Source organism: Trichoderma camerunense (genome assembly GCF_050948025.1).
Source record: "Trichoderma camerunense strain CBS 138272 chromosome Unknown V8C40scaffold_10, whole genome shotgun sequence".
Lineage (NCBI taxonomy): Eukaryota > Fungi > Ascomycota > Sordariomycetes > Hypocreales > Hypocreaceae > Trichoderma > Trichoderma camerunense.
This window is the reverse complement of record NW_028145360.1, coordinates 1352985-1374178: the sequence shown is the minus strand read 5'-3', so window position 1 is coordinate 1374178 and position 21194 is coordinate 1352985. Positions and strand designations below refer to the sequence as shown.

The following is a 21194-nucleotide window of genomic DNA, read 5'->3' as shown; positions in this document are numbered from 1 at the left end:
AAAATGGCTGTTTAGTTGTGCGATAGATGATGTAATGTAATGGAGCCATGGACAGTGCGGAACCAATTGTTACCGCTGCTCAGCCTATGCTATCCTATTAATGAGCAGAGCAAGCTAATTCCCTCTAGTATGTATGCCTCGGCTTAGCATGTCTACATATTTGCGATGCTGCAAGTCGGTAGAAACACGGAAATTATGCTCCTAGCGATGTGCGCAATAAGTGAATTTGCAGCCTTGGCAGCCCAGATTAACAGCTCCCACAGTGCTTTATTTTTAGATTTGAAACACCAACTCATCAAAGCCCCAATTATCTTAGTCATTTAGGCCGCCAATAACTCCTTCGCTGTTGGTAATAGATCAGCCGCTCGGTGATAGCCATAATGGGATGTTATGCTTGTCATCACGCTGATGAGAGGTTAAGATGATGAAGAGTAAACCTGATAGCATTTGTGAGAGCATCTCAACAACTAGGCAGCAGGGATGAGCTCGCTCGCTATGCCTTAATCCGGCAACAGGGCTCACGTATCGGAAGGGTTACCGAAACGATGCTGATGATCGATTGTACTCCACAGCCGAGTCTCGCCGTTCGGCATCCGATGCGGTACCGCCATGACTGGGTTATTCATGGATTAATGATCAATAATTCCAACCTAGAACGTGGTCTATCTGATGCGACGTGAATTTTACCAAATACAAAAACGGCCGTGCTATGTACCAAACTTGCGTGATTAATGAAGGCGAGCTACAGCAGAAAACGACCCTTCGCCGCGTTACTGAGTTGCTTGCTCCCTTGAATCCCGAAAGCGCGAGTATTTGCAGTGATCTATACAGTGATATTTGTTCATGGTATCTATGCTCTAATTGCCTGCCGAAGCTAGGTCGCTCTATAATACAATTATGTCCGTAAAATTCTCATTTCTTTCTCGTCCTCTCCCTCATTCAGCATCTTCGTACGCCGGTGGTGGATCTGTTATTAACACATCCAGCAAAGATGAAGTATACTACATGCTGTCAGCCCTAGAAAAAAAAAGTAGTAGGAGTGTTTGTATGGATAAATCTTACATAGATGCTTCCTTCAGATCCAATCGATATGCCGACCTTGATTTCAACTGAATGCTTTATCTGCATCACGCATGATTCAAATGACGGTTTCAAGTTGAGTCTGAAAAGTCGTTCCCAGGTACCTGAATCAAGAACCAGCCTCTCTGAATCGACAGGGATAATTCCAGATGTGCTTGCCCCTAAGAATTTCTCATCCACGCGCCGGGTAACTGATTCGACAACGGTTGCTGTGGAAGTTTTGAAGACAATATCTGCCTTTCGAACGAATATTTTACCCACTATCTCTGGTGGAGTGTGTAAGATAAACTTGATGGGGTTCGCCTGTCCTCTGAAAAGAACCGGTGGGTTTGGTAGGAGTGCTTCGACGCGAATAGATGGCGTGTATGCTGGTAACCCGTCAAGTCCATCTTCGAGCCGTCCTGAGCCATCCTTCTGTCGCAGTATCAATGGCAGGCTAGCATTAGGCTGTAAAACAGGCGACCTGTTGATGGGAGTATTGTTGCAGAATTTTAATGCTTTGACAACTCTCGTCGTCTTGGATAAAGGGCCAAATATTTGTCGATCCACGGCTCCGACGACGTAGTATTCGACTCGAATTCTTGATTCTGCTTCGCGTATGTTCATTGATGGTGGTAGATGTAAAGCGTGCTTATGCCTGAAACATGGTGCATGAGAGGGAAATCGAAAACTGAATGGGACAATGTAAATGCCGTTAACGGGATCATCCTTGTTTGATGTGGCATCATCATGTCCTAATTCTTTATTTTCCTCGAATAGCTGTTCCCTGTATTAGCGTCAAGTAGTCACATGAGCGACCCGACGAGTCATTTCATACCGTAAATTCCAAATTGCTTGGATTAGGGCCAGCAATCTGTGCCGGTATGGAAATCGTGAGTCGACCTAGCCACTGTTATTAACTGAAATCGCGAGTTGTGAACATGGCATCATCTTACCGCCAAAAGTAGCCCTTAGATGGGTCAGCGCTTGGCCGCCGTGGCCTAAGATGTTCAAAGTACCGCGGATTTCATCTTCAGGGCCAAAAGTTATCTCTTCAGCCCCACCGATATCTAATATCAATTTCATGATTCTGAGTGTTTGTGATGTCTGAGTAACATGAGTCGCATGAACTGAGGCGGTTGGGCATCATTCGAATTAAGTAGGGATAGCGATTTAGAATTTTAACGGAATGACGTATGAGCATGAATTGTTCTCCGTACTAGTGATTTAATATTGGAAACAATGCCTGAACTTGCTGAAACTAGCCAATAGTCTATTCTCGCTGACAGTTACCAAACATGGTCTAGTCAGCCAGCATTGGCCATTATCTCCACATAAGCCATCAAGCAACATCCCGTGAATAGGGATGAAGATGGTTAAAGATGAACATCCCATGACGGCCGACACAAGCGAAGTAAGCGAACATGGAAGTTTAATGGTCGTATATACGATCGTTGCAATAATATCAACGTTCCATTGCTGAAGAAGATGAGCTCCTCCGTGGAAATGCCGGAGAAGCACTTCTTACATGAATACCCGGGGGGTTGCAACGTCTAACTGTTGGTTAGAAAATAGAAACAAGCGGGTCAGAGCGGCCGATAGACGAGTAAATACCTGCTAATTATCTTCAGCCTGATGTTTCTATGAGCAAATCTCGTGTTTTTTATCACCGTCCTAGCCTCACCCGGAAACAGACTTGCACCCGTGACTCCCTTACCCTGTTGATCTAGATGCTCAGTTCTCTGGGCCCGCTAAGTTTTGCCAAGAGCTGTGATATAAGTAATTACGTAGCAAATGGTTTCAACCAAGTTGCTATTGGTACTTGGGGTACCGCCGCTCCCTTTTAATCTCCCGAATTTAGGTGATCTCTTCGAGCATCACAGGCTACCTCAAAGAGACGGGGTCTACTTCTTGAAACTATCTCATAACGCCGATTGCTTTTATGACAAGTCTCACGAAAACTTGTTATTCAAGAACACACCACCAACGTCTGATCATTGTGATCACGCCAACCCCCGTACCATAAACTTCTTCCAGGGTCTCGAGTTATTAGGATAGAGTTAAGTGCTACTTTTTTATCTCTGGAACTAAGTATATTGACTCTATCAATTATAATTCGGTTAACTGTCTATTTCTAAAAATATATGTATTAGTTACACAGCCTTTTCATTATACGAATATCTCCTCCCACAGCAACGATGCCCTGGAGAAGAAAGCGAAATCTGACCAAATAAACTTTCTCATGATCTCAAATATTTTCGAATGAGAGTCATGGACACCACGAAACCTGGCAGTTATGTTTGACCGGAGAAGATTGACATAGGTCGATCGAACTGATCCAGGTGGAGCAAATGTGCCGCCAATATACTGCAACCAAAGCAGCAAGTCGGAGTATTCATCACACATATAATCTTTTCCAACCTTTTGCAATTGGTCAAGAAGTTGGGAAGATAAATATGACTGCAGATTACACATTAGCACATTAGAATCTACTATCCCAGAACAACATAACCTACCGGGATAACCGAAGCGCACCAAGGATGGCAACACAGCATGATAGAACATATATACGCTGCAGTGGAGCAGCATTTCAGTATGGGTGGAATTGTTGTCAAATTCGCAAGCCTCGATTGAATAGAGGCAGTATAGTTGTTTATGTAGGCCATGACAAAAGGATCACCCTTTTCACAGGTTGAATAGTTTCGTATGCATTGCAATGCATGAATATCTTCCAGTATTTCGACGAAATCCTCACTTAGCAATTGTAATATCACCTCAAATCCCGATGGAAGCTGGTAGAAGCTGGGTGTGAATGGATCTCGTTGCCATCGTAGTTCCGAGAAGGTATCGTGATCAACTATTCGGTCAGAGCCTGATAAGATTGACGCATTCAAGTCTTGCCTATACTCTTGTCAGATATCGATCTTTCTCTTCCGATTGAGTGTCTGACTCACCAGAATATTGCACGCTTTATGCCGCCCGTGAGGTAGATACCATCGCTGCGAGACATGTCGAGTAGCTGTCTTACAGCTGACATGTGAAGCTGGACCTGAGAGGTCATTCCTAACTGAGCCTTGAATAAAGAGGGTTAGTACTCCTGCAAGCCAAGTCCGGCATAGATGCCTACCTCTACACCCGCCAATAGAAGAATAGCTCCGATTGTAGACTCTGACACGGCCCCTTTGATACAGGCAATTTTGTCTCGAATACCGCCGATAGCACAGCCTTTGTATTTCAGGCATTCCATGTCCAAATTTCCCTCTGTCGCTGCAAACAGTAGAGAAAACATGACTGCACTTGAAAGTGCAGGGTCAGTTAAGCCTGTGCGGAAGACAGCGTGAAAGTTTTGGAATGCGAGCTCCTCGGACATGCTGAAGACTGGCTCGGAGGCTACTCTGGCTCTTCCTATGTCATCTAGTGTTAACAAAGATTCACGTACTCTGCAGCGTGTAATTGCTCACTGTCCCCTAGTAGTATTTGTAGCCGGGAGGTATCCACGGGAAGTATGCCGAATGGATCGATCTCACTCGCAGATAAAGAGTGGTGTAATATTGGTAGATTTACCAGATGGGATTCATTAACTAGCGCATTGCGCTCCTCCCCTAAAACTGCTACTCGAAAATTGTGGTTTGACTTTTGTTCGAGCAGCCGTTTCGCCTTGAGGCCTCGCTTGGTTGCATGCGATTTAGCCAAGCGGCTCACACCCCGGCTCTGTTTACTGCAAGGGCCTTTAATGGATATAAATTTGAAGTCCTCGGCTGGCCAGGTTCAAAGCTTAGTTGATGCGAGACTAATCGGATCTGCATTGCTTACCTTCTGGTGCGAGAGGCCGGGCAACCATATTGCGTATTGCGTAATAGTCACCCCCTAGGCGGACCACGTTCTTGCTTAGGTTGTAAAAGACTCAATAGCAAGACACATCAAACTGCGCTCTGCTTCTCTTGGTTCATCATCAGTCTACTATAGCTTGCTTGCAAAATGAACATACATGTAAGATTGGAGCCTGCAAGGAGATAACTTGATGCATCCGCTTATAAATCATGAGTTAAACTCCGTTAAAGTCTCTTCCGACTGTGGCGCTGGTCCCACTATTCTTTTCAGGATGCACCTTATTGCCCGATTTGGAAGTACGTTGCTCTGGACTGGCATCCTCCATTCTGTAATTGGAACTACGTGTAAGTGTTTTGCTGAGATTGAGACGTGAATTAACAATCTCAAATATGTCTCAGTGGCCTTTTTCTCCATAGATAGAAAGTATAAAGCCGTAGATGGTGCCCAGTCGAATCATTCGTGCATCCAGACAAAAACTACAACTAAACCAGCTTATTAACAACCCCAATTCTCCGGAAACAATGGAAAACAACAATCTTTTCAAACCTTTGACAATAGGCAATATAGTGTTGAGCCATCGCATAGGGATGGCTCCGCTAACTCGCCTCCGTGCAGCGGACGATCGTGTTCCTCTGCCTCTTATGGCCGAGTATTACAGCCAGCGGGCTGCTGTGCCGGGTACTCTAATCATCAGCGAGGGTACATTAATATCATCTAAATTGTCTGGTGGATTTCCAAATGCACCTGGCATATGGAGCGAGGAGCAAATCACAGCCTGGCGATCAGTCACCGATAAAGTCCATGATAAAGGAAGCTTCATCTTCTGCCAGATCTTTGCCTTTGGGCGTGCTGCAGACAAGGAGACAGCTAAAAAAGAAGGAGTCGACATTGTTGGCCCTAGCCCTATTCCTATCGACGAAACTGCACCAATACCACGCTCTATGACGCTCGATGAGATTAAGCAAGCAGTCCAAGATTTTGCAACAGCTGCAAAAAACGCCATGCTTGCGGGCTTTGATGGTGTCGAAGTTCATGGTGCAAACGGCTATCTGATTGATCAATTCAGTCAGGACAATAGCAATCAGCGTCATGATGAGTACGGTGGGAGTGTTGAGAATAGATCACGCTTCATAGACGAAGTCATGAAAGCTGTCGTCGCTGCTATTGGGCCAGAACGAGTCGGGCTTCGTCTTAGCCCATGGAGTTCATTTCAGGGCATGAAAATGACAGATCCGATTCCGCAGTTTTCAGACATCATTCGCAGGGCTCGGAAGCTGAATTTGGCTTATCTTCACCTGGTGGAGTCTCGCATATCTGGCGGCGAAGATTACGAGAGCAGCGAAACATTGGAATTTGCCTATGAACTCTGGGAAAACCCGCTTCTGATTGCTGGTGGCTACAAGGTTGAAGATGCCCAGCAACTAATCAATAAGTACCCTTCCAAGAATATTGTCGTCATGTACGGAAGATTTTTTATTGCAAACCCCGATCTGGTGTATAAGATCAAGGAAGGGCTGCAGCTTACTCACTACAAACGCGAGACATTCTATACACCATACGCGGCATCGGGCTACATTGACTATCCTTTTAGCGCGCAGTTCCTGAAAAGCCAGAATGTCTCAACCTAGCACTTATTGAGATGATTTAGATGAGATGAACTAAGTCCCATAGTTAGTATAGCTACAAAATGCTAAAGCAGTCGTTGATGGTAATGATGGTCATATAAAGAACGTGATTTCGCATTAGCGTTCTATTTGCTTGTATCGTCGCCTTGTAGTATATCCATGCATTTTTTATTTCGGAGTGGCCTGAAGTAACCGGAAAAGCGCTAAAGGTATCTATAAACAAATTAAGTATAGTGTTACTCTTGGAATTTTGAATAGCAGAGCACGAAGAAATGTCCAGTTTCGGGTTAGCTATATGCCCTCCCAGACGTATCCCATGTACCAAGAATCTCTTGTAAAGGCTTGATGATATTCTCGCAATACATCTTCAAAAATTCCTTTTCATGCCAGAATCGGAGAGACCCAGCACAGACTTGCAGACATTGTTCAATAACCTGGCTTTGATATGGCAGTAGACGTCTTGATGTGGCCTGCAACCATTCGATGGCTACCATCATACGTCCTTGCGGCGACGTTGGATTCTCTTTACCCGACTTTTGACACCATGCCTCAAGCGGCCTATGATGCCAGATTTCGAGTAACAAGATTGCCAGCTCCGTCAAAGCTGTTTTGGGATCTGGACCGATGCATGCGTCGCTCTCGATCGCCTTAACATATGGCGGTGGTGGGATTTCTCCCATAAGCTGTTCAATGAAAGGAAAACTGCCCGCAGTGATGAATGATTTCTCTTGGGGACTCAATATCTTGATCTCGTTGCTGTTGAACGGTAGCCCTAACCACCACGTCTGTTGTAGTTGCAGAATTGATGATGCGACCTTGAGAGCCAACAGCGTTTGTTCTTTTGGGAACATCTTGGCGTCATCGTCTTGGTATCCAGCCTTGAGGATATCCGCTAGTGTTGTCGGAGCTGTGAAATTCCGTCTATTCTCGGACGGGCCGTCAACAAGGAAAAGGTGTTCATTGTTTAGCCTCAGTTTCAGAATATGGCCCGCCGCTTGTGCTTCAGAAACATGCTGGCAAATTAAGGTCACTATTCTTTCACTGTGCTGCTCTGTAACTTCTTGGACGAACACAACTCTGGAGGTGGTTTTGATGTCGTAGTCTTCGTTGAGGTCATCTTCGTGGACGTTGACATGAGTTTCTTGGAGATATCCATGATGGTCAAAGATGAGACTGAATTCAGTCTGCTCTCTCAGCTTTCTTTGTCGGCTCTTCTGTAGGGGAATCCTGCTATCCAGTCTCATGAAGACCTTGTGCTTCTTTTCACAGCCGCAATTACATCCTTTACGCATGGCTTCGAACAGTGGCATTGCTTGTCGCTGGACCCTTGAAAGCATGCTTGCCAGTTTTTGGGCATCATCAGACGGATTTCGCGCTGTGTATACTTGCTGCGTCTTCAAGCTATCGACCATCTCCCTCAGGGAAAGTCGATCTTCACTCAGCTCCTCTACAAGCTGTTTGAGACTCCCTTTCTCAATGGTAAAGCTCAGTCGCTCTCTAAATGCAAAACCAGAGGTTCCTACGGGATTTGTCTCAAGAATCGCTTTCAAGTCATCTTTCGCAGCCTGTGATATGAGAATCAGTCGTCTACTCTTGCGACAGCTTTATGCATCTACAAACCTTTGGCGGTCTCTTTATGTGACCTAGTTTGCTTATGATTGCTTTCAAACAGGTTTCGTATCTTCTCAATATTTCATCAAAGGTATCATACAGGTGTTCGGACGCTATGTAATCTCTGATTTCTTCTGCGGTCTTCGCATTCCGGAGAATGGTGATGCATTCTTCTTCGCTTATGTCTGTTTTGTTGACCACTTCGCTAACACCAGCATTTCGCAGTAAGTCGATAATATTTAGATAAAAAAACGTTCGTTGCAGCTTAAGCCTGTATATAAGCGTGTCCAACTGTCCATGGAACTTGACAAATGTTGCCACAACGCCTCGTCCGGCTTTGTAGTGCTCAAGTGCAGATATAGCCAGCGGTATGATCCCGAGAACCAGTCCAGCAACTTCGAAGCCAGACATGATGTTACCAATCTGCCTGCTTGGAGCTGTTTGCACAGCGCTCTTTGTTTGGCAGATATGGCTCGAGTGGAAATTCTTTGAGGCTGAAAGAGGGGTAAAATTTATAGACACCCTTGTGCACTGTTGAGGCAGTGGAGGGCTGTGTTCATTTTCGATTGGATAGTGCCCAAATTATCTCACAATCCCTGCCTTGTTTCTAGGGCCTCTTCTAGGCTGAAATATAGCCTTCTCTCTTACCTCTCTTCATCTTTTACTGATCGACGACTCGACCTTGTGGGCAATATGGACCAAATGGACTCTACAGAGCTTTTTACAAGCGGTAGAAAAATATCGAGTGACTTGCTTCAACTGATTGTCCTCTTTCAACTCAGGCAATCGCCGAATTATCGGCATTTGGCCGCAGAAGAGCAGAGATTCCAGCTGTGGGCGCACAGTCTTGGGTTATACCAGCAAGGACATGCATCTCTGGATTACCGGGTTCGGGATGCTGAAATCGTCAAGTCCGGATTCGCCCGCATTCTTGAAGAACTTCAAACACATGTATGTTGTACCTTTAAATGACGTTGAGTGATCGCTAGTGTTTTCAAGTAAACCTTGTATACGCCTTCTAGTGTATTAAACTCAATAGCGTGTCATCATGCGGAGCGTTGTCTAATCGTAATTGTAGATAGAGAATCTTCTCGCGATAGAACGTAACGAACGCCTCCCATACGAAGCACAGGAAATCTCGAAGGGTGATCGTGAGAAAGTAGATAACGACAGCGATAGATCGGACTCAGAGAGAGATAATTCTCCTGAAGCTAGCGAACTATCCTCTCCGAGCGATAATAGTTCGTTCCATGAGGTTGAATTCCGACTTAATGGCCTGAATGACGCTATCACGGCGCTTTATAGCCTCGCAGACAAGATCAGAAGCTCACTTCATCGGCCACAACGCAACATAAATCAGCTATACAAGCATGTGCCGGCTGAAAAGAGAGATGCGGAGATACAGGAAAGAGAGGAAGTTGAGATTGCGGCCGTTTGTTATTTGCATCGCCAGTACCTTATGGAGAATACCGACAAGACAGCGACGGCATATGACGCTGCTGAAATATTCGCCAAATATTCGTCCGCAGGACATTGGCTTCTCCGGAGAACCGGCATTGCTAATGCCCGCCGAAAGCAACAGTTTATCTACTGGAAAGAGCATGTTGTTAGGCTTAACCAGATGCGAGCTGAATTGCCTGAGCGAAAAATCGTTCAGATTAATCCTGGGACAGACGCGCCTGTCCAAAATCCTTTGCAGTTCAATCCAAAGTTTGGGAACACAGAACAGGCAGCGTTACCTGTCATACCAATGTCGGCGACGACAGCTACAACGTTGAAGCCCGGCGACCTCAGATCTGCCATTTCATACCAGACTCGGGTATCGACAGTCATTAGCCCTGGTGGTAAAAAGCTTGAGTGGCCAGATCCACCAAAAGTAGATATCATAGGCGGTTACTTTATCTGTCCATATTGCCAGACTTTATGTCCTGAGCAGTACCTCCAAAAGAATGTGTGGATGTAAGTATTGCCATGTGGATCGTTCTTAATCTCATGAATTTCTTCTAATGCAACTGTTATAGTGTTCACCTAATCCATGATTTACAGCCGTACCATTGCACATACGAACAGTGCCTGGACCCGAACCAAGTCTATGGGAGCCGACAAGATTGGATTAATCATGAAAATGGGCATACACGCGTGTGGCATTGCCATGAACACGGTGAAGAATTTGAAACTCAGCCAGAATATACTCAACACTTAGAAGACTCCCATCCCGACAGTACTCCGGAGCATTTCTCACCTGCATTAGTTGCTGCCGTTGTTGGTCCCTCAATGCGAATTCACCGAGACTGCCCCTTCTGTCCAAGCGGCTTCTCTGATATTGCACAAATGCAAGCACATCTGATTTTCCATCTCGAGCGGCTTGCACAACTTGCTCTGCACAATGGCCTGAATGTTTCAGACGACGATGCCGAGTCTGGACACTCATCTCAAAGTCACCAGGGCCAGTTGCGAGGCCGAAAAGACTCGATATTTCGAGATTTTGATGGAGAAGAAGACGAATCATCTTTTGCAGAGCTTGTAGCAAGCGATGAGACAGCGACAGTTAATACCCCATCTGATGTTATCTTGAACGAAACAACTCTTAGTGCTATTTCTGGAGCAATATCTGCACCCGATGTCAATGAATGGTTGCAAGATCTGGTTACAGAAGAACCGCCAGAGGAGACAAACACAGCACACGAAGATATTTCAACCAGTCGCTCGCCGCCAATGAGCAATCTCAAACGTTTCCCTCTCACAGAAGAATACACCATAGGATGGATATGCTCGAACTCAAAGACGCTATCCTTGGCGGTGGCTATGTTGGATGAAAGATATGCCTATCCGACAGCCCCAATCAATGCCTCTTATACATATATAAAGGGATCTATTGGCCATCATAATATCGTCATTTCATGTCCGCGTATCGAGGATTCTATCGAGGATCCGACGAAGAAATTGAACCCAAATGACTTGCGCAAGTCATTTCCTTCTATTCAATATTGTTTCATTATTGGAATTGGTAGTGGAATATCGCCAATTCTTCAGCTAGGCGACGTTGTCGTCACCAAACCCTCGCAGCACCTCCAGCGAGTGAATTCGACTCAATATACAAACGACCCACCTGAAGCTTGGGAACACTTTCCTAGCTCCTTACTCTCTGCTTTAAATCAGGTAGAATCGGCATCCATAGATTTCTATTCGGGCACAATACCAAGGCATATCGAAGAAGCGAAGGAGAAGGCACCTCATCTGCGTTCTTTACGCCTCAATCCAGACCGAACGCAAGATATATTGTTTTATCCAAATTACAAGCATGTGGTCAGGCTTGAAACTATCGGCAGTTCCACTTTAGTAGTCGACGGGCTTGGAGAAGTATCTGCAGCGTGTTACCGTTGCGATGTTTCACAGAGTACCCCGAGACCGCCCCGGGATATTAAAGTCCACTTCGGAAAGACCATTTCTGAAACCTGGGTCATTGAGAGAAGTACCATCTTGAATGGGCTCGAAATTGATTACACAATTGATATGCTTTGTATAGAGCAAAAGGCAGCGTACTTTAGGACAACTGTACCGTATCTTCTGATTAGCGGCATTTGTGACTATGGAGATTCACACAAAAACGACACTTGGCAGGATCTTGCGACAGCTAATGCAGTGGCTTGTGCAAAAGGCATTGTAGAATACATTCCATCTCAAGACACTGAACCAGGTTGGTCATTGGTCATTATTCAGTGTATCATCAATCAGCTAATAATATTTCAGATACTCCTCCCCTACGATCTTCCCGAGTGGATCCTTTTCGCTGGCTGTCAGCAATCGATTATCAGTCTCAACTGGACCATAACCTGACAAAATGTGCCCCAGGGACCTGCCAGTGGTTTCTTGAATCGGAACAATATCGAGAATGGTGTAACCTAGATGGTAAAGCACTTTTGCTACATGGACCCCCTGGCTCTGGAAAATCGATGATTGCGTCAAGAGTTCTTGACCACCTCTCCACTACACTTCTCTCAGAGAAATCAGCTGTTTTCTGCTATGCGTTTTGTAACTTTTATCGCGCAAATGAGGAGAGAGCTGAAAACATAATGTGCAATCTACTCAAGCAACTATGCCAGATCCAATCGCCTCTACCTCAAAGTGTCGAAGATCTATTCGCCCGGCACAGGAGTCAAAGAACTCCGCCATTGCTTGATGAGGCAGCAAGTGCCCTGAGATCGTTAATCTCTGCATACCCAAAGACGTTCATTGTTGTTGACGGATTGGACGAGTGTGAACCTTCAAGTGCATCACAATTCGTATCGACAATCCTAGATTTGCTAGTCGATACCAGAGCAAATTTCTTCGCAACTTCGAGATCTCTACCTAATATTATTGGAAAATTTCGAGAGCATAACTCAATCATCATAAATATGCCTTCAAATGCAGCTGCTGACGGTATTGGTCAATACATCAAGAGCAATGTGAAACGCCTCCCGGACTTTGTGAGCCACAGTCCTGATGTGTTGGAACAAGTTACTCATACTATTATAAAATATTCTGATGGATTGTAAGAATATCTCTTTTCCTAATCCGTATAAACATAGCCAATTACTAACTGAAGTAGATTTCGTAATGCCCGTTTCCTTCTTGACTCGATAGTGGACTCAAAGACACCTGAGAGCATGATGGATACCTTAGAGGAACAGTCACGTCGCAACGATACTCTTGATGCGATGATGACGCGAATAAGAGGCCAAGATGCAGACAGGAGAGACCTTGCTATGAACACTCTTTTATGGATGACATTTGCATTTCATCCTCTCAAAACAAAACAACTGCAACATGCGCTTGCAGTGGAAGTTGGAGAATCGAGTCTAGATGAAGCAAATATCCCAGATACCGACTATATAGCCTCGGTCTGTGCTGGTCTAGTTGTTATAGATGCAGAAACAGACACTTTCCGCTTCTGTCATAAGTCTGTGGACAGTTGGGTTATCGCACGAGGCAACGAGCTATTTCCTGATGCTCGACTTCATCTCACCAGAGTCTGCCTGACATATCTCTCGTTTGCGGCCTTTGAGAGTGGAATCGCCCTGAGCGAGGATGATCTCAACAGACGCTTCCAACAATATCCCTTTTATGCCTATGCGGCTTATTATTGGGGCTTTTACGCTCTCGAGGTACCGGAGTGTCCTGATATACTACTCTTTCTTGGGAAACAGGCGAATGCTGCAGCGGCGGCCCAGGTAATATTCTCGAATGGAGCTAGGGACCAAACAACATATGTGGCATTGCCTGGAGTATCAGTTGCGATACATTTAGCGGCATTCTTTGGTTTGAAAGAGGCCATGAAAGTTCTCCTCAATGTCTTCGACGTGGATCTCAAGGCCTATGATGGGTTGACACCGCTAATGGCCGCGGCCATGTCGGGACAAATTTCAGTGGCAGAGCTGCTACTTGCCGAAGGGGCTGATATAGAAGCTAAAGATGGCGGAGGGCGTACAGCATTATCACTGGCGGTCTTCAGAGCGGGAGAAGCTATGATAGACTTGCTAATAACGCGTGGTGCCAAGGTCAACTTCCATAATGGTGATGGTAGTACACCATTATTAACTGCAATTGACAGAGGGGATAAAGCCGTGGTGAAGCTGCTATTAATTCGTGGAGCAGATATTGAGCTGAAGAGCAAAAATGGCGAGGCACCTGCTGCATACGCCGCCAAGAAGGAAAATGAAGATATTGCCAGTCTATTGTTGGCGGCGAGGTCGAAATCTTCCATGGGAAGGAGTCCGTGATATGGACGTACTGTTGCGACTACAAGGAAATATAGTTATGATAAATAATCTGAAAAGAACAGATGGATGTTGAAACATATCACATGAAATGAATCTCATCAAAATGAAAATGAAGATTAAAGCGTGAGAAGTTCATTCTCTTTGAGATACGCCGAAGTAGCACGTTGCCACCGTATACAATACACTAAATTCATATCCTCCAAATCAAAACTAATAAAATAACAAAATATGCTTCATCTAGGTGTACAATTGCAGCCCTTACAGGCCCAGTGGAAGCATGAATTCGACACTAGCTAATCCCTCCCAAAAGATATCCAAAACTCCCTTACTCCTCCCCTGTCCCGGCTATGCATTAAGATGTTTGGGCCATGATATATGAACCTTTGGCACATGATCTCTATTCTCGATCATTTACCACTGTGCCGGTGGCCTATGCATATGCGCCGCTATCTAATGACCATCTAAACACACCACATTTGAACCCGTACGCCAGTAAGCTTATCAACAAGACCAAAGTCAAGGCCTTCTGGTTTAAAGGCCACGATGATCATGTCAAAGGTCTGCTCCAAATATTCGGCAGACCAGTTCTTCTCATCCAACCGCGGGATCTGAGGCACTGCCTCTTGTCCCACGAGAGGATCGGCGAAGGAGACGGCGACCTTCTCCGACAGAACCAGGCTTTTGGCGAGCTCAAGGCCAGGTGAGTTGACCAGATGAGATTGGCCACGCTTAAAACCCATGCCAACAACAAGAACATGGGGCAGGACTCCCTTGATTGGTCCCTCGGACAGAAGCTTGATGGCATTCTGTCCAATTTCTGCGGGGCGGGCATTCATCTTTTCTGTCGCCGCCTTGAGCAACGGGAACTCGCTGGTAGACAGCAGATAATATGGGTTGACGGGAATACAGTGGCCTCCGACACCAAGCCCAGGGGAGTAAGACATGTAGCCAAACGGCTTTGTGGCGGCGGCACGATAGACCTCGTAAGGGTCAATATCAAAGGGGGTACAGGCATTGGCCATCTCATTGGCAAAGGCAATGCACATCATCCGCTGACAGTTCTCATACAGCTTGGTCATCTCCGCGACTTCAGGTTGAGAGACGGTGACAACCTTGTCATAAACTGCAGAGTACAGTTCCGAGATGGCAGCCAACGAGCCGGGGACGACGTCCTCTAGGCCAGAAATCACCTTGGGGATCTCATAAGCCGCGGGCTCAACGCGACCAGGATCAACACGTTCAGGTGACATTCCTGCAAATAGACCCATTCTCTTAGCGACGGGTCCGAGAAGCTTTCTCGTCATGCCAACGGCGACGGAGCTTTCAAAAACGACAGTGCAACCGGCACTGGCGTGCTTCTCAACAGTGTCTAAGGCACTTCGTAGATAAGAAGTGTCCACTGTATTGTCCGGGCGCAAAAGCGTCGGAACTGAGATGAGGAAGTGGCTGGCACCAGAGAGTTTTGACGACGACGACGTGAGTTGTACTCTGTCGTTTTGTGCGTACTTGGGAGAGAGGGCTTTGACGCGGGATTCGGAGACGTCAAAACCGATAACGTTGAAGCGACGTGAAAAGACATCGACGAGGTGCTCGCCCACGTATCCAACGCCAATGACGGCGACACGAGGCTCGATGCTGAGGTCTTTCAACTCGACATCACCATCAGTGGTAATGTCTGTTTCTGTATCGGATAGGACATTTCCATTGGTGCTGGATTCTGGCTCTGGGTCCGAAATAGTCTCGCCTGGGGGAGTCAGATCGTAATAGCTAATGTCTTTGTACTCTTCGTCTGACTCCCTTCGACGACGGCTCCAGTCGTTAGACTTAGAGGTCGACGAAGCTTCTGATGAATCCATCACGAACAAAAAAAGGGAATAAACAATGCGTAATGTTTAGCGAGTGACTGGGGCGAGAAAGTGATGCAATGTATAAACGTGATGGCTTGTCGTAAGACTTGCTGATATTTGCGGAAAGATTTTTGGAAGAAATGAAGACCAGGAAGGAAAAGCTCCGCAAAACGATTTTATAGGCAACGGTAGTGAATAAGGTAGGAAAATTCGAATTCATTGCTCAGAGGCTGCCGTAAGATTCCGGCAAAGCAAAAGGCGAACACATAGGAGAACGCTAAGCTTTGGCTTTGCAGCCCTCTCGCAAATCTTGACCAGTTTCCATGAGGAGGAAACTATGAAGGTGGTACCTCTACCTAACATCAAAGTATCGTCCAAGTTTTACATACGAGCTGAGTAGACTAAGAAACTTTGTCTGGGTCATAAGACAAGAAGCTTCCCAGACAAGATAGAAAACGCGACGACGTCTTTGTGTATACGAAGGGGGCTAACAAGGAAACTTCCACTGATATGAATGTAATCACAGACAAAAACCGGATTTAACAGTTCCGTATTCATTATTTCTTTCTTCTGGGAGCGATGGAAACAACCGAAACATCTACACCAAGTCTCTGTTCCTCAGGATATTCCCCTGGTGTTAGCTCTGTTGGGCACTTTGGCTTTTTGGGCGTAGACTTGCGGCAGCCACGGTGTCACTAGAAATCTCCAATACGATACGGTAAAATCGTACAATCTCTTCGTCACAGCTTCTGTACGCTGTAGCATACTGAAGCCTCATGTTCGACGAGCGTCCAGGTAGACACACGCCACTGAGCTGAACAAAGCACGCCCAACTTGCGCCATTGTCGCCGATTAGAGCTCAAGGGGGCGCCAAATGAAGCCGAAAAGGCACGGTTGCCAATAAAACTTGGCCAATATCCGCCCTCTTTGAGGTTATACCGAAACGGAAAAAGCAGGAAAACTATAATTGCAAGAATCCGAGAGTCTTAGGAGGTATGGCCGAGATGTGGCAGCAAGCAACTAGCAGGCAATGTTCTCTGGAAGCACCCAGAGCCAGGCACAACATACCTATGAGATAATCAGTCCTACCATCAATATTCCCTTTAATCTGAAGTGACACGTCAATGTCGCTGCTATTGATGTTGTGTCATGGACTCCCTACCACTGCGTTCAAATCCCAAAACTTGGCAAGCCAGGGCTTAAAAAATGCTTTCTATTACGGCCGAATTTTCTGCCAAAGCTTACTCTCTATTTGACTCTCCATCTTCAGAAGCAAAATTATTTACAATTTACAGAAATGGAGAGTATGTCTGATAAAAGCCGTGCAGGTGCTCACCGTACCGTCTGGCGATGATAGTCGATACCTCGGCAGGACGATCAGCAAAGGGCATCATAGGCTAAACTCTCGTCTAATACTAGTCAGGAACAAAAATTTTAATACGTTATGGCGTAATTAAAGATAGCACAATACGAGGGATCGTCGAATCATACGTCTTTGTTGCCTCATTCGCCTTGTCCAAATTTTCCAGTTGCTTCATACGCCCGACGCACCACAGTACCCGTGCCATCATCCGCACTCCTATACGACATTAAGCGTATATTTAGACTAATTAGCTAGACACTTGGCAGAGCGCGGACTTGGTCAGATGGCTTAAAATCTTGAGGGGAAGAGGGTGTGATGCTGCAGCTTCCTGCTGCGGTGCACCTTCACTAGTCGTCGAGGCAACCAGAGCGAGGCCAATATTCCCTCTCACAAGAGAAAGCGCGGGACTTTCTTGCGTAATGAGGTCTTTAAGTTTGCCAGCCACTATTTCTTTTTATTTCGTATTTCGGTTTATTTCTTGACTGCACCTGACTAAGTATGGGATCAATAGCTCCTGGCCCAACGACATCTCCCAAGGGTTAGCGCACATAGGATCGCGATGTCCCTGAGAAGCTGCTTATAGATATATGTACCTACCTGTTCTTTCTCACAGCGAGATAGTTTGATGTAGTAATATGATACGAGGGTGCAACCTGCCCTTTTTGATTGTTTACTGTTCTATTACTTAATCTATCATCGCCGTCGTCGTCGTCTCTTTTCTCTTGCATCCTGAGGCCACACCAAGCAACAATATTATGACAAGAAGGATCATGAAGCACCTCAAAGTTGCCATCGGGGTGATCGCCCTCGTGATTACTCAAACGGCTGCCGTTCCTCAGGCTAGTATTGCTGCTGAGAATACTCTCTGCGGTCCCGGTCTCGGAAAATGTGTTGGGGGATGTTGCTCTGAGTTTGGTCATTGTGGTACTACCACGCAATACTGCTCAGGATCGCAATGCCAGCTCGATTACAGCGACTCCTGCGACACACAGTAAGTGATCAAACATGGAGGAATAGGATCCGCGTCAGAGACGTCCAAGCTAACGATACCTTTGCAGAGTCGGCCCTGGTGGAAGAAGCACTGAAAACATCGATCGGCCTTTCTTTGGCGACGTCCCATACGGTGAGCTTCAACAAGCAATCTCTTATTACACCTCGCATCTCAAATTATGAGGCCAGGAGCTATGCTAATCATATTGCAGCGGAGACTATCACTGAGTGTGACTCTCCGGGTCTTGTTGCTTTGACATTCGATGACGGACCCTACGAGTACACGAACCAGCTGCTTGACCTCCTCGACGAATACAAAGTCAAGGCCACATTCTTCATAGCCGGACACAACAGAGGCAAGGGCCGCATTGATGACGAGTCTACAGGGTATCCAAGAGTCCTGCGGCGTATGCGAAACGCCGGGCATCAGCTGGCCAGCCACACTTGGACTCATCGCAACCTTAACGGTGTCAGCGAGCATGTCCAAAGAACGGAAATGATCTACAATGAGATGGCTTTTCGCAACATCTTTGGCTTCGTCCCAACATACATGCGTCCGCCATTTCTGGAGTGCGGCTCGAGCTCTGGATGCATCGATACGATGGAAGAACTCGGCTACCACGTCATTAGCACCAATCTCGATACCAAAGATTATGAAAACGACGACCCTGTGCTGATTCAAAAGTCCAAGGATAAGTTTTTCTCCATGCAATCATCCGATGAGACAGATCACAGTTACATCGTTCTTGCACACGATGTGCATTATCAGACCGTCGTAACGCTTGCCAAGTACATGATTGAAACCTCCAGGGAGCGAGGGTACAAGCTGGTGACAGTTGGCGAGTGCCTTGGCGATCCTCCTGAGAACTGGTATCGTTTGGCTCCCTCTAGGCGCGGGTTGGACACCTATCAGGAGATACCACCGGCAAACGACACAAATCAGGAGTTGCCACCTGTAAACAACGACACAAATCCATATACGCCACCTGAGAATGACCCAAATCAGGAGTTGCCGCCTGTAAACAACGACACAAATCCATGGACGCCACCTGGAAACAACACAAATCCATGGGTGCCGCCGGAGAATAATACAAACCCATGGACGCCACCGGAGAACAATACATATCCATGGACGCCGCCGATAAACAACACTGACCCCGGCGAGACGCCGAAGCTCAATGTCTCAACGGACCAGAGATGTGGCATCGAACATGGGAACACCACTTGCAAGGACTCTCTCTTTGGTGACTGCTGTTCATATTTCGGTTACTGGTAAGAAAGCCATATACCAACCCCCCTCTTGAGATGGAGTGAGATGACACAATGCGTGGTGCGCTCGTACTACTCTGGCTGGCTCATCACTCAGCCCCCGCTCCCTCTTATTTACCCGCGCTTCTATGAGAAACATTGAGCTGCTAACATAACTTGCACTATAGTGGAAGAAGCGACGATTATTGTATCACAAGCTGTGATCGCAACTTTGGAGACTGCACTCCTCCACCTGGCGACGACAAAGTACAGGCACCCAATCACGCTACAACAAACGGCCTTTGCGGAAAAGAGCATTCAGCTACGTGTCTTCACTTTGGCGAAAAGCAGTGCTGTTCCCAGTGGGGCTTTTGGTGAGTTTCTTTCAGCGTCGACTGTTATGATTGTTTCCACTGACGTAAAAATTGGTATAGTGGCAATGAAACCACTCATTGTCTCCATGGATGCCAAAAGGGCTATGGTCTTTGCTTCACTTCAGGCAATTACACTGAAGTGTGAATTATGTCTAGACGATTAGTCTTTTGATTACTGCATAGGTATTGAATAGACAGCAGCTTTATTAAAAATGACTTGGAAAAGACAGCGTAGCCGTGACATGAGCTGTCAATTGTACCCTGAATTCAGCCACAGGTCTAGTTTGCTCTCCTGTGTAATATTTTGAGGACTCTTTCAGCTTGGCACAATTGACATTCAGGGGGATTTCAACCTTGCCAATTTGCATTTACTAGTATTTGACATTTCTACTAGATTCCTACTAATCTGAGAGACGGAATGTGATTCCATGGGCTCTCGTATTATTTTGGAGCCAATACAGTGGTGGTAGGGATCAGCCAAGGGTGAATACTTGGACACGACGAACACGGCAGTAAACGGACTCGAATACTATTCTTAGGTATAAACACGACAGCTATACGGATCTCCGAACGCCTGCCTAGGAGCCTGAATTCTCGGCGCCGTCTCGGCATCGCTGAACTAGCCAAGCAGCGAGACACGCCTACTGTTGCACAGCATTCTCCATACCTTGGCCCCGAGTCTACTGAAGATTCTCTCACCTCTCAGTGGCTGGCTATTTCGGACATGATAACATCGGATAAAAAGATACTTGCAGGATTCGTGTTCCCCTACGGCAACTTTTCTGCCGCCTCCAATAATTTAGTCTTTTATACGAAATGTCGTGATTCTGTTGGCCGTAACAAGAGCGGAGTATGATGCGCCTAGAAGCTACCGGCAGCAATGGCTCCGTCGGAAGGATATCTGCGTATCTATCTCGGCAAGATGTCGATCACCTGAAGTTGAAAAAAGTATATGCGGCTTCGTATTCGCACCGCCGGACCAAGATGGACAACTTGCCGTTGGCTGCGCTAAGGGGAGATTAGCTCAAAGACTACTGCAGGTCCGTCGGGACTATCCTATCCCTCTCAGCTCTGTCGGATGTCTGTTAACACGGACGAAAACAAGGCCAAGAATATTCATGTCGGGATCTCAGCCTAGTCAGGTGAGAGCCAGCACTCTGGGTAACGCCGGGGCCTTGTGTTACTGGACGAACGGACTCGCCCGTGCAGGGGAAGCCATTCCGGTTCGTTGCCGCCAAGGCGAACCTTGGGGACGGTATGGCCCGCAAGAGCTAGTAACGAGTAAGCATATTTCTAGTGGCTTGAGGTTGAGATACACAGGCTAACCTAGATATGCCGGGAGATGGTGGGGAGGGAGGGCGGGAGGTCGAGAGAAGAATATCTCCGCCGCAAAGGCCCGATCTTGGAGCTTAACTCGACTTGGAGGTGCCACGCCGAGTTTGCTCCTCTTTTCCCTTGACGCCTCTGAGATGGTGAGTTACGCT

General features: G+C 46.4%; 7 protein-coding genes across 7 annotated transcripts; 3 read left to right on the top strand and 4 right to left on the bottom strand.

Annotated features, from left to right (window-relative positions):
* Nucleotides 1-812: 812 nt before the first annotated feature.
* On the bottom strand, nucleotides 813-2238 carry V8C40DRAFT_247391 (uncharacterized protein). The gene is made up of 4 exons (XM_083216314.1): nucleotides 2016-2238; nucleotides 1898-1962; nucleotides 1063-1839; nucleotides 813-1001 (listed from the first exon to the last, which is right to left on the bottom strand). Exons 1-4 carry the CDS (start codon nucleotides 2143-2145, stop codon nucleotides 936-938), a joined length of 1038 nt encoding a protein of 345 aa, XP_083072819.1. The 5' UTR covers nucleotides 2146-2238; the 3' UTR covers nucleotides 813-935.
* A 920-nt stretch (nucleotides 2239-3158) lies between these two features.
* On the bottom strand, nucleotides 3159-5043 carry V8C40DRAFT_247386 (uncharacterized protein). Its single transcript, XM_083216313.1, has 6 exons — nucleotides 4873-5043; nucleotides 4521-4817; nucleotides 4187-4464; nucleotides 4014-4132; nucleotides 3576-3960; nucleotides 3159-3519 (listed from the first exon to the last, which is right to left on the bottom strand). The coding sequence occupies exons 1-6, from the start codon at nucleotides 4898-4900 to the stop codon at nucleotides 3229-3231; spliced, it is 1398 nt and encodes a 465-aa protein (XP_083072818.1). The 5' UTR covers nucleotides 4901-5043; the 3' UTR covers nucleotides 3159-3228.
* A 434-nt stretch (nucleotides 5044-5477) lies between these two features.
* V8C40DRAFT_266682 (alkene reductase) lies at nucleotides 5478-6518 on the top strand (the record flags this gene model as incomplete). Its single annotated transcript, XM_083219776.1, has 1 exon — nucleotides 5478-6518. The coding sequence occupies one exon, from the start codon at nucleotides 5478-5480 to the stop codon at nucleotides 6516-6518; it is 1041 nt and encodes a 346-aa protein (XP_083072817.1).
* A 34-nt stretch (nucleotides 6519-6552) lies between these two features.
* Nucleotides 6553-8604, bottom strand: V8C40DRAFT_247385 (uncharacterized protein). Its single transcript, XM_083216312.1, has 2 exons — nucleotides 8136-8604; nucleotides 6553-8080 (listed from the first exon to the last, which is right to left on the bottom strand). The coding sequence occupies exons 1-2, from the start codon at nucleotides 8535-8537 to the stop codon at nucleotides 6803-6805; spliced, it is 1680 nt and encodes a 559-aa protein (XP_083072816.1). The 5' UTR covers nucleotides 8538-8604; the 3' UTR covers nucleotides 6553-6802.
* Nucleotides 8605-11639: 3035 nt separating this feature from the next.
* V8C40DRAFT_275292 (uncharacterized protein) lies at nucleotides 11640-13888 on the top strand (the record flags this gene model as incomplete). Its single annotated transcript, XM_083220688.1, has 3 exons — nucleotides 11640-11823; nucleotides 11877-12660; nucleotides 12718-13888. The coding sequence occupies 3 exons, from the start codon at nucleotides 11640-11642 to the stop codon at nucleotides 13886-13888; spliced, it is 2139 nt and encodes a 712-aa protein (XP_083072815.1).
* Nucleotides 13889-14349: 461 nt separating this feature from the next.
* On the bottom strand, nucleotides 14350-15744 carry V8C40DRAFT_266679 (nucleotide sugar dehydrogenase; the record flags this gene model as incomplete). Its single annotated transcript, XM_083219775.1, has 1 exon — nucleotides 14350-15744. One exon carries the CDS (start codon nucleotides 15742-15744, stop codon nucleotides 14350-14352), a length of 1395 nt encoding a protein of 464 aa, XP_083072814.1.
* Nucleotides 15745-17868: 2124 nt separating this feature from the next.
* On the top strand, nucleotides 17869-19855 carry V8C40DRAFT_266678 (chitin deacetylase; the record flags this gene model as incomplete). The annotated part of the gene is made up of 5 exons (XM_083219774.1): nucleotides 17869-18089; nucleotides 18157-18221; nucleotides 18301-19360; nucleotides 19525-19710; nucleotides 19771-19855. The coding sequence occupies 5 exons, from the start codon at nucleotides 17869-17871 to the stop codon at nucleotides 19853-19855; spliced, it is 1617 nt and encodes a 538-aa protein (XP_083072813.1).
* Nucleotides 19856-21194: the final 1339 nt, after the last annotated feature.